The sequence below is a fragment of the Tasmannia lanceolata genome, unplaced genomic scaffold (genome assembly GCF_043159265.1).
Source record: "Tasmannia lanceolata isolate RefF3 unplaced genomic scaffold, GAP_Taslan_0.1 ptg000003l, whole genome shotgun sequence".
NCBI classification, from domain to species: Eukaryota; Viridiplantae; Streptophyta; class Magnoliopsida; order Canellales; family Winteraceae; genus Tasmannia; species Tasmannia lanceolata.
This window is the reverse complement of record NW_027518680.1, coordinates 19,999,760-20,012,701: the sequence shown is the minus strand read 5'-3', so window position 1 is coordinate 20,012,701 and position 12,942 is coordinate 19,999,760. Positions and strand designations below refer to the sequence as shown.

Here is a 12,942-nt window from a genome sequence, read left to right as displayed (position 1 = left end):
GGGGATCAAGCCACACGTAGTTCCACAGGCGAGGTTGCTTGGATTTTGGAAGACAGAATTGGTATTTGTATCTGGAATCGGGTTTGCATTTGAGCATTGGACTTGAGATTCAGAAACATTGATCTAGCAATGGGATTTTGGAATTGGGAATTTGCATCAAAGAATTGAGCATATAGGAATCATCAAGGGTTTGAATTTTCGGAATTCAAAGTGGGCGGGCTTATGAGATTCGGCCAAATGGATTCAGACATGCGACTCGGATTGTGTTGGGATATTACTTGGTTGGATTGGGTTAATGGTTAGGGTCAAGTGAGTCGGGTCTAAGTTAGGAGCAAACCCGAGACTAGCCATGGTCTAACTAGGAGGAAGCAGGGTACAAACCAGGGTGCGGACCAGGGTGCACCAGGGTGCGAACCAGCAGGGAACCAGGGTGCGAACCAGCAGGGGAACCAGGGTGCAACCAGCAGGGAACCTGGGTGCAACCAGCAGCGAACCTGGGTGCGAACCAGCAGGGAACCAGGGTGCGAACCAGCAGGGGAACCAGGGTGCAACCAGGAGGGAACCTGGGTGCAACCAGCAGCGAACCTGGGTGCAACCAGGGTCTAACCAGAGTGCGAACCAGCAGGGAACCAGGGTGCGAACCAATATCGAACCAGGGTGCGAACCAGTAGGGAACCAGGGTGCAACCAGCAGGGAACCAGGGTGCAACCAGTAGGGAACCAGGGTGCAACCAGCAGGGGAACCAGGGTGCGAATCAGTAGGGAACCAGGGTGCAACCAGCATCGAACCTGGGTGCAACCAGCAGCGAACCTGGGTGCAACCAGGGTCTAACCAGAGGCTAACCAGGGGGAAAACGGACCCTACATGCTTCCTAACATGGTTTTTCTTTTAAAGTAAAAGATATGCATGAAAACAGACCCTACATAGAATTGAAATAAATGCCTACCTCTTTGGAAACCCACTTTGTGTTTGATTTTTCTTTGATGTTAATTCCTTGAAGATGATTCCTTGCTTGATAATGACTGCTTTTGATATATATCACCCAACGTATAAAATCACCCGATCCGGCAAGGATGGCCGAACCCTTGAAGAGATGAGGGAGAGGGATGAATTTTCTAAGAGAGGGGTTCTTTTTTCTTCTCTTGGATGGTGGGATGAGAGGGTATTTATAGGAGAATGGGATAGGAGGTTAGGTGAGGTTAGGTGGTTTTGGATGGTTAGGATGAGAGGATGAGGTTAGGTAAGGTTAGGTGGGGTTAGGTAAGGTTAGGTGAGGTTAGGTGAGGTTAGGTGAGGTTTGGATGGTTAGGATGAGAGGAGAGGTTATGTGAGGTTAGGTGAGGTTTGGATGGTTAGGATGAGAGGAGAGGTTAGGTGGTTTTGGATGGTTAGACCCAGGTCAAGATCTGCCATTGATCTAACGATTTACGGAAATCGGGTCTCGGAATGGAATCAGGGTCCGGGCTATGAAGTGACCCTAGCTTATTTTGTCCTGATTGATGATTCGTAAAGTCAGATCAAGATATTAATGACCTAAAACATATAAATCAATGATAGAGGGGGTTCTCACATGGATTTAACACACTAATTTCTTTGTTGATTAAAACAAAACAAAATGGGGTGTCTACACAACTTCACAATAGTTGTTTTAAATTACGGCTACTGCCATTCACAAAAATTTCATAAAATTACAGCCACTGCCATTGTTCTGAAGAAAAGGTAAATTTTCCAAAAGTTTCACATAATGACAACTATTGACATGGTGCTGTAGAAAAATGGCTTGACCAAATAAAATTACGGCATCGCCATGGGTTTCATTAAAAGAAAAACAAATTTTACAAAGCAATGACAAAGGTTGCTAAAATTAGTGTGAAAGAGATTCTCAAAAACAAATTTCTACGAACGGTTGTACTGTGTGTGAAAGTGACTTTTCACAAAAGAAAACCCTAAGTTCAAATTAGATTTAAACCTTAAAACAATAGTCAAAATAAATAAGGAAGAAGAAGAAAAGTAGTTGGAAGAATATTCCAAAAGAAAACTCCCCTTTTTCTTCCTCTCTCTCTCTACTGTGTTTTTTTTTTCTTTTTTTTCCTCCACTAACGAGTATATAGGTAAAAGAAAGCCTTATCTCATATTTATCAAGAAGAGGGATGACAGAGTCCTAATGCTACTCTTCTTCTAATTAGATTAAAGCTCTAAACTAGATAGAGATCATCCAATGGTTCACAAGAGGCCACAAAACTTAGCTCAATCCATAGAATCGACTGCCATCAAAGATAAACATGCTATGCTTGAAGCTTTTCTCCTATTGGTTAGAATCCTATGGATCCTAATCTGCCCAAATAAACCAAAAATCCTAATCCTTCTATTGTTACAAAAGACCCAAGCGTGTGGCACTCACGCATTTGCAGCCCATAATTTCTCCACGTGAAACACTCAAATTAAATAAGAATTCTATTTCTAACTAATTTCCATCCTAACAAGAGAGAGAGAGAGATCATGGGTTCGGGTGTTACAGATCCTAACTATCTGACTTAAGTCGTATAAAAATCTAGTACAATATATAAGAACGCAACAATCCAAAATTTAATGGCAAAAAAAGCCATTAAAGATATTGTTAAAATGCTTGATTTTTGGCCTATGGTCAATCAATGGTGAATCACACCAATATGAGTAGTTCATATCAATCAATGTGGCTCCCATGCTTTCTACTTTGCATGGTACGTATGAGGCTGATCATTATTGCTACATGCCATTCATTTAGTAGCAATCGCCTTGCTTAGATGCTATGCTGCGTGAGTACAGGTATGAGTGTCAGAATCCGACACGGGTATTGAGCGTCGGCTTTGGCTGACATCAAAAAAGGATACGTGGATTCACCAATATATTTTAATCAATTCTAATTTTTTTACATGATAATCAGTTTATTAGTAATATATTTGAAATTTTATTCGGTTAAGTTAATATAATTATTTCTATTTAAATAAACTTACTATTAAAAGAAATGAAGCTCAAAACATGTGATAATTATAATTTTTTTTTTCTGAGAAAGGTAATGATAAATTGATAATTATAAATTTGTTATAGCAGTATTTAGAAAAAAAAAACAGATAAAAGAGGTCTATAAGTATCGCAATGAATGCAGGAACCGTCTGATCATTCCTCATTTATACATACATATATATTTAGACTAATATTTCCCTTATTTGACAGTTTCAAAAGACATGAATTTCCACATTCCAAGTGTTCCTCTTCTATCTTCTTCAGAGGTATGCTTTTTATATCTTTCTCCGTATCTTTGTTAGTGGTGTTTTTATGCTGTTGTATACCAGAAAATGGTAAGAAATAATGGCTATTAGGTTCTTCCCTAATAGCCACTGTTTGGACCCAAATGCCCCACATGGATGTGCTCGGGTCTGTTAATCTCACCTGCAAATGCAAGTCTGGCCCATTGCTGTTTGCCCCACCTTGATTGTATGATCTGATCCTGTCCCCATGATCTATTTAGTTTAGGCTCCTTTATGGTTCCATCAAGAGAAGTTAACCTGCTACTTTCGTAGGCCTTAACTTTAAGAATGGGACCAAGACCATCTGGGTTGCCTCATGATGCCCTCATCGGATGATTCTAGACCTTCGGTCAAGCATGATGCAAAAGACATTTCTTAAGATGTCTTAAGCCATTTATTTTTGCATGCCTCAATCTTGCTAATGAATCTCTGTTCGCCATCAAACCTGGGTTCACTGTGTTGCCATGTGATGGCTCGCCAAGTCAATGATCCCGATCACCAAGAACATGCCACATGTGCACTGTCATGGCCATTTTCGTTCACCAAGACAAGATCGTATTACATGTCGAAACTCGTATGTATGTATCCTATATTTATACGTATGCATGTACATATGCCAGTGACAGTATTGGTTCATTATGGAAGTGATTTCCGTCTATTCGGTTCTTTCTTTACCCTTCTCCTATACATGGACTGATAATTAAAAGGACTCAATTGTTATCTCCAATGGAACTACATTACCACTTTCTCTGGCGTTATGGTGTGATGCATTGGAAAGGAACCGTGTGTCATATTTCAAAGTGTCTCTTGATAGTCCTTAATATGGCTTCTCATTCTACAATTGTTTATTGTTGGTCTTTATTAGGAAAATATAAATCTGTCTGTCTAAGTGAATCGATCCCCTGACCACCAGGTCACAATGGAGCAACCTTGCCGTTGCACCAAGGCTCGCCCTCTTGCAAAAGCAACCTTACCGCTGTGATATCTATTCTTGCAAAAGCAAAAATACGATTAGGCAGTGGTTTGGTGGAGGGTTTGTATGTCACAGTCCATATGTCCAACTCTGAGAAATCTCCACTGTCATTCTTTCACACGGCTCTACTAATCCCACCTGCTGTTGTGGTGAACAAACATAAACCAGCCCCATTCTGTTCTCTTTGTTATAGTAGTTTCTCATGAAACACACAATCTTTTATCAAAATATATTTGTATTTCATATTGATGACATGATTAATTACCTTACAAACAGTAGCGTTGGACTTATGGCACACGAAAAGAGGTGGAATTTGTTTTTACATATGGACATAAGGTTGAGTTTAGTAAAGAGGTGAATTTTTTTTCCCAAGTTACATACAGTTGTGTGTTTTAAAGGGGTGGATTTGTTTCTGGAAGGGAAAGACAGTCGAGTGTGGTAAGGGTGCAAAATTTGTTTCGACAAAAGAATGTTGTCAATGGGTGAAATTTGCTTCAATGAGGAAGAGGGTGAATGCCTTCCAAGTTGTGTGTAATTGTCGAGGGTCTATTTTCTTTATGAATTATGACTCCCTTTATCTAACTAAACTTTTTCTTGTTATATTATATTTATATTGATTTTAGATTCTTTGACCAGTAACATTTTTCTAAATAATTCTAATTCGATGAATGCTAAGGTTGTAGAAAGACTAAAAGTAAGCCAAGAAAAAAGAAAAGGCAAGCAGAATTTATTGGCTATGTACTCAAGCATCTTGGGTGGAATTACAACAGATCCTGCAACTATGGTGATTCCCCTGGATGATCACATGGTCCATAGAGGGCATGGCGTTTTTTATACTGCAGCCATAATGGATGGGTAAGAACCCGTAGCAAGGGCATTACATTGTTTGTTCTTTTCTAAAAAAGAAAAGCCTGTAGCTGTAGTTTCAAACACTCATACCAGACTCGTTTGGATATTGTATTAGTATAAAAATCTCATGCTTATATGTGCTTGAGTGCCACAAAAACATAGGTCCCACATTTTTTGGGGTGATCCAAAGCATTCATTTTGAAGAACTTTACATAGATAGGATGTGTACCAAAAATCAGGTCCATAGGATCATCTTAACCCATCCAAAAGTGGAGGGGGAAATGGACAAACACTGTTTGTCGACAAATCTGCCCATTTTTTGCCCTCCACTTTTGGAGGGGTTAGGATGATCCAATGGACTTGATTTTTGGTACACACCCCATCTATGATGGGGCCTTGCAAATGAATGGTTTGAATCACCACAAAAAATGTGGGACCCATGTGTTTGGGCACTCAAGCTCATATAAGCTTATATGAGCTCAAGCTCACGAACAGTTTTCCTATATATATATATAGAGGAAAAGGATTATACGGTCGAGCGTTTGTAAAATAGGTGCGGAAGAGAGAGAAATTTGCCTTGAAATGAATGGTTTCTCCTCGACAGATACAGATACGTGCATATGTAACCCAAAAACCCAATTGCTCTCTCTCGTCGTCTCCCTCTCCGGCGGGCTCTCTCCCTCTCTCCGACGATCGCTTGTCTCTCTCCCTCTCCCACAGGTATGTGTTACATTTTTTGTTTTTTTTGGAACAACAAAAAAGGAACAACCCAAAAACCCATCTTCCATCTTCGTTTTTTGCACAGAAGATTGGGTTTTGACTATTGCACAGAAGCTTGGTTTGTCTGAACCAAAAAGGAAAAAAAAAACCCAAAACCCATCTCCCATCTTCGTTTTTGCACAGAAGCTTGGGTTTTGGGTTTTTTTTCTTTCTTTTTGCTGCAGACAACCCTTGCGATTGGGTTTTGCAATAGTCGCGCGACTATTGCACAGAAGCTTGGTTTGTCTGAACCAGAAAGGAAAAAAAAAACCCAAAACCCATCTCCCATCTTCGTTTTTGCATAGAAGCTTGGGTTTTGGGTTTTTTTCTTTCTTTTTGCTGCAGACAACCCTTGCTTCAGACAACCCAAGCTTCAGCTTCGTTTTTGCACAGAAGCTTGGGTTTTGGGTTTTTTTTTTTTTCTTTTTGCTGCACACAACCCTTGCTTCAGACAACCCAAGCTTCAGCTTCGTTTTTGCACAGAAGCTTGGGTTTTGGGTTTTTTTTTTTTTCTTTTTGCTGCAGACAACCCTTGCTTCAGACAACCCAAGCTTCAGACAACCCAAACTTCGTCGCTTGCAATCTCCCATCTTCATTTTTTGCACAGAAGATTGGGTTTTGCAATAGTCGCGCGTGGTTTGCACAGAAGCTTGGTTTGTCTGAACCAAAAAGGAAAAAAAAACCCAAAACCCATCTCCCATCTTCGTTTTTGCACAGAAGCTTCTGTGCAATAGTCGCGCATCTTGGTTTGTCTGAAGGTTGGGTTTTGCAATCGTGGTTTGTCTGAAGCAAAAAGAAAAAAAAACCGAAAACCCATCTTTGCACAGAAGCTTGGGTTCTGCAATCGTGGTTTGTCTGAAGCAAAAAGAAAAAAAAAAACCCAAAACCCATCTTCTCATTTCCGCCGCCGCCTCCTTCTCATTTCCGCCGCCGCCTCCTCCTTCTCTGGGCGCCACCTCCTTCTACGAAGGGCGCCACGTTCCTACACCTCAGAGGTATGTTTTTCCTTTTATTTTTTTGGATTATACCTAATCTAGGGTTTTTGTTTTTCTTCCACATCTCGCGGTCACTCCGTCATAATCGTTATATTGTACCCTGCACCATCTACTCTTTTGATCAGTTTTAAGACCTACAGAATACTCTTCCACTGTACCTTCACTGCTCAACTGATCATGCCAACAGTTGTTACTACCCTTCAACTCATCCTGAAATTTGTTAAAGATAATACTCGTATAGAATTTACCGGCCTCTTCTTCCAATGGGGTATTCGTTTGCATCTTAGGAATCGAATATTTTGACTTGAAATCTTCTTCGGCTTCGGTTTTACGGCGTTGAACAAGTGCCCTTTCATAAGCAGTCAAGAACTCATGTAACCCGGTGTTGTTGTTCACATATCCGTCAAAGAAGGAATTCATGCTTTCGCTGCGCTGACTTGATTTCATGCCTGCAGTGAAAGTGGTTCTCCAATATGCCTGCATCCAATGCTCTCGTTGCTCCCACATCCTAGACAACCATTCATTCCTACAAATTCCATAATTGACCACCAAATCTTGCCATTTGTCCTCACACTCCTCTATTTTTTTCGAATGAAAACACCGATTATAATCACGGTAAAAATCACTATCGGTATCCCGCATTTCTACAACTTTCTCAAGTAGATGCTTCCATATGTGCCACTCGCAAAACCTATGGCGTGTATCTGAAAAAACTCTTTTAATTGCATTTTTCATAGCCAAGTCCATATCAGTAATTATTACACCCGGAGCTCTACCATGCATGCACGTCAACCACTGCTCAAATACCCAACAAAATGTCTCATCTGTCTCGTCGGCTAGCAGTGCAGCTCCGAAAAGGGTTGACTGTTTGTGGTGGTTCAATCCTGTAAACGGTGCAAATGGCAAAGAGAGTCTATTTGTTTTATAGGTAACATAAAAAACAATGACATCGTTGAATGTCATGTACGCATCCCTCGCCCTAGCGTCAGCCCAGAACATGGATCGGAAGGTCCCATCCGTGTCTAACTCCATCGAGAAAAAGAAGTTTGGGTCTTCCGATCGTTTCTTTTTCAGATAGTTGGCCACTAAGACTGCTTCTTGCCCCAAATTATTATTTCTTTTTCCTCTCAAATGGGCAATAACTTGATTTGTTGACAGCCCACCTGTTACTCCATCGTGGGTCGAATTAATGGCCTTTGCAATCTTAGATTTAGGCATTTGTGTCTCATTCAGACAATCTATCAAAGCCTTAGTACCTTCACTCTTATGAAATCGGTTATGGGAACGAAGCATTTTGGTTTTCAGTGGGGAGGTCAGCTCATGAGAATGGATGTCTTCAAAAGTTTTCACTATCCACTTCTCATCTCTATGTTTGATGATCATCCTAGCTTTACAATTTAGTCGCACAATGCGACGCTCCCTCATTTCCTTGTCATTATCTATCTTGCCCTTATCCCTTTCCCTTTTCAGCCCCTCTCTGTCACATACAAACGCCCTCGATATGACCTCATTTGTCTTCATCGAAGAGGATGTACTGGACTTCCGTACCCCAAAGCCAGTAGCCAGTCCATAAGCATTGTAAAAATCATAGGCAGATTCCCATCTATCAAACGCCTGTCCCACAAAAGGCGTATTCACAACACCCTTCTCACCATCAACCTTTTTGGGTGTACTAAATGTACCACTGCCAACCTCATCTATGTCATTCACATCTGTCTCTGCCCATTCAAGATGATCTTCATCCACATTTATACCATCATCAACCATAAGTAAACCATGAGCATCAACTTCTTCAATAGCTAGGCCGCATGCTTGCGACAAAGCATCGTCAACCAAAGCACAGGGTCCACCATCACCTCGCTCAATAGGTACCCCACTTGGTTGCGAAGAACTTGGATACATTTTAGCTATCTAAAAACATGGAAATATGATAAATATATCCGTCAAACAACATGAAAATTAATCAAAGATACATCAAAGAAAGCAACTTCAAACCTTAGATTTAAGAAAGCAACTTCAGACAAACCAAGCTTCTGTGCAAACCACGCGCGACTATTGCAAAACCCAATCTTCTGTGCCAAAAACGAAGATGGGAGATTGCAAGCGACGAAGTTTGGGTTGTCTGAAGCAAGGGTTGTCTGCAGCAAAAAGAAAAAAAAAAAAACCCAAAACCCAAGCTTCTGTGCAAAAACGAAGATGGGAGATGGGTTTTGGGTTTTTTTTTTTTCCTTTTTGGTTCAGACAAACCAAGCTTCTGTGCAAACCACGCGCGACTATTGCAAAACCCAATCTTCTGTGCAAAAAACGAAAATGGGAGATTGCAAGCGACGAAGTTTGGGTTGTCTGAAGCTTGGGTTGTCTGAAGCAAGGGTTGTCTGCAGCAAAAAGAAAAAGAAAAAAACCCAAAACCCAAGCTTCTGTGCAAAAATGAAGCTGAAGCTTGGGTTGTCTGAAGCAAGGGTTGTGTGCAGCAAAAAGAAAAAAAAAAACCCAAAACCCAAGCTTCTGTGCAAAAACGAAGTTGAAGCTTGGGTTGTCTGAAGCAAGGGTTGTCTGCAGCAAAAAGAAAGAAAAAAACCCAAAACCCAAGCTTCTATGCAAAAACGAAGATGGGAGATGGGTTTTGGGTTTTTTTTTTCCTTTCTGGTTCAGACAAACCAAGCTTCTGTGCAATAGTCGCGCGACTATTGCAAAACCCAATCGCAAGGGTTGTCTGCAGCAAAAAGAAAGAAAAAAACCCAAAACCCAAGCTTCTGTGCAAAAACGAAGATGGGAGATGGGTTTTGGGTTTTTTTTTTCCTTTTTGGTTCAGACAAACCAAGCTTCTGTGCAATAGTCAAAACCCAATCTTCTGTGCAAAAAACGAAGATGGGAGATGGGTTTTTGGGTTGTTCCTTTTTTGTTGTTCCAAAAAAAAACAAAAAATGTAACACATACCTGTGGGAGAGGGAGAGAGACAAGCGATCGTCGGAGAGAGGGAGAGAGCCCGCCGGAGAGGTGCGATCGTCGGAGAGAGGTGCGATCGCCCCGCCGGAGAGAGGGAGAGAGCCCGCCGGAGAGGTGCGATCGTCGGAGAGAGGTGCGATCGCCCCGCCGGAGAGGTGCGATCGTCGGAGAGAGGGAGAGAGCCCGCCGGAGAGGGAGACGACGAGAGAGAGCAATTGGGTTTTTGGGTTACATATGCACGTATCTGTATCTGTCGAGGAGAAACAATTCATTTCAAGGCAAATTTCTCTCTCTTCCGCACCTATTTTACAAACGCTCGACCGTATAATCCTTTTCCTCATATATATATATATATATATATATATATATATATATATTAATGTGTGTGTGTGTGTGCATGGAAAACATGAGATAGGACATATAACACATGCATAAAGTTACATGGATTAGACCATGAAGCGGTTAAATCAGATATGACAGTCCAAAAAATTCTGACATGCTCACATTTCAGTACAATATGCAATAAATTAATGTGTGTGACTAGTAGTCTTTCATTCTTTCCCAGACGAATCCCAGTTTACGTTGCATGGAAGCAAGTGATTTTATGTATCTTTATCATCAGTGATGTCTACTGTCTGAATAATATGAGGAGCTTTTCAGTGCATTTGAAGTGGTCAGAAACAAGCAACTCTTTTGGCCATCTATCCTGCTTTCTTATTTGTGTTATAAATCACTAATTTAACTTTTTCTGTCTTTCACATGGTCAGATATCTCTACGAATTAGATCAACACATTGACCGCTTCTTAAGATCTGCATCCATGGCAAAAATCAGCCTCCCTTTTGATCGGTCGAGCATAAGAAGTATCCTTATACAAACCGTAAAGGCATCGAAATGTGCACAAGGATCATTAAGGTATTGGCTCTCTGCGGGACCGGGTGACTTCCTACTATCTCCATCTGGATGTTATAATCCAGCTCTCTATGCCGTCGTGATCCAAGACCAATCTCCACTGGATCGAAAAGGTGTTAAAGTGGTAACGTCAACAATCCCTATAAAGACACCACAGTTTTCCATCATGAAGAGTGTAAACTACCTACCAAACGTGCTTTCAAAAATGGAAGCTGAAGAAAAAGGGGGATATGCAGCAATTTGGTTAGATGATGAAGGGTATGTTGCTGAGGGGCCAAACATGAATGTTGCATTTGTGACAAAGGAAAAGGAGTTTGTGACTCCTTATTTTGACAAAATTCTCAGTGGGTGCACAGTGAAAAGAGTATTAGGTCTTGCAGAGAGACTGGTGAAGGAGGGGATACTGAGTGGAATTAGAGTTGGAAATGTGGGTCTGGAAGAAGGGAAGATGGCTGATGAGATGATGCTTATTGGGAGTGGAATTCTTGTGCGCTCTGTGTTGCAATGGGATGAACAGATCATTGGGAATGGTAACTACTTCTGTCCTACATATTTTTATGAGTTTTGAAACAAACATGTATCTTGTTTGCCCATGCAAACGCATCTCAACTACACACACTCACACACACACACATGCATATCATGGGAATGCATATACATACATATACATATTACAGATGTGTGTTTGTGTGTAGGGAAATGGTTTCGGCACTGCAATGTTTTAATAAGATCCGCGAAAGTATCTTGTCCTTTAGTATTTAAAGGGCTTGTACGAGCTTTTTGAGAACTGTAATATCCTTCTGACAGCCCTTTAAATACTGAACACTGCCCTTTAAATACTAAACGACAAGATGCTTCACGCATCTTATTAAAACATTGCAATGTTGATATCATTTCCCTACACGCACACGCCCCCCCTCAACACACACACACACCCGCCCGCCCACCCACCCACCCACCCACACACACACACACACACACACACACACACATATATATATATATATATATATATATATATATATATATATATATATATATATATATATATATATATATATATGAGGAAAATGATTGTGAGCTTGAAGCTCATATAGCTTATATGAGCTTGAGGGCCCAAACACATGGGTCCCACCTCATGCTCATATAAGTTATATGAGCTTCAAGCTCACAATAATTTTCCTCTCTTTCTCTCTCTCTCTCTCTCTCTCTCTCTCTCTATATATATATATATATATATATATATATATATATATATATATATATATATATATATATATAAATAACAGGCCCTCTTTTTTCAAGAGAGAAGAGCCACCTTAAGAGCTGAATTTGTCTTATTCATTTAATTCATATGAGGTGGCACTTCTCTCCCGAAAAAAGGGACCACAAATTTGCGAAATTGCCTAGCACTCCCTATACACAATACACATGCACACACATGAACATGTTTTTATGATCATAAATGAAGGTTCGAATTTAAGGCGTGAATTGGTTTTGTAAATCATAAAAGTTCAATCAAGTAATCAGAAACTCCAAAACTGTAAGGCCCTGTTCATTTGAGATTGTGGCAACCGATTGCAGGCCCCAAACCGATTACGGGACTCAGCTAATTTTGAGTCCTGTAATCGATTTGGGGCCCACAATCGTTGCCACAATCTCAAACGAACAGGGCATAAACTTTTAGGGCATGTTATGCAAGCGTGAAAAAAATTCATGGAATATTTGCATGAGAGAGAGAGAGAGAGAGAGAGAGAGAGAGAATTGGATATTGAATTCTTTTTCTTGCATGGGATGGGTTTGGAAAACAAGGAAAACAAAAATGATAATGTTTTGGATAGGGATTTTTTTTACTTCGTTTAACTGCCTGATCACATGCTCTGCTCACTCAGAATTCTCTTAAATCTCTCTCGCACCAGCCCTCTCTAATCCCCTCTCACCTTTGAAAAACAAACATTAAAGGGCGGCCCAGTGCACGAGGCTCCCGCCATTGTGGGGTCTGGGGAGGCCTAGATGTACGCAGCCTTACGCCTGCTTTGCAGAGAGGATGTTTCTGTGACTCAAACCTGTGACCACCAGGTCACAATGGAGCAACCTTACCATTGCACCATGGCTCACCCTCTCTTGGATAAACAAACATTCCATGAATTATATTTTCATTGCTGCCAAACATAACCTCAGAGTTCTCATCGAGTCTTGAAGGCTAGTTTTAGTGTGCCCAT

The 12,942-nt window shown here is 40.8% G+C and overlaps 1 protein-coding gene across 5 annotated transcripts in view; it reads left to right on the top strand.

Moving 5' to 3' along the window:
• The window catches only part of LOC143853584 (D-amino-acid transaminase, chloroplastic-like), a 33,207-nt gene that overhangs the window by 18,550 nt on the left and 1,715 nt on the right, over positions 1 to 12,942 (top strand). For 2 of the 5 annotated variants that reach the window (XM_077363382.1, XM_077363381.1), the window contains exons 2-3: positions 4,937 to 5,115; positions 10,577 to 11,250. In XM_077363382.1, coding sequence (XP_077219497.1) covers positions 4,997 to 5,115; positions 10,577 to 11,250 — 793 coding nt within the window. In that variant the 5' untranslated portion in view covers positions 4,937 to 4,996. Of the gene's footprint in view, positions 1 to 3,224; positions 3,270 to 4,924; positions 5,116 to 10,576; positions 11,251 to 12,942 lie in introns of those variants that run through there. The other 3 variants (XM_077363380.1, XM_077363383.1, XM_077363384.1) reach the window with 3 other exon arrangements.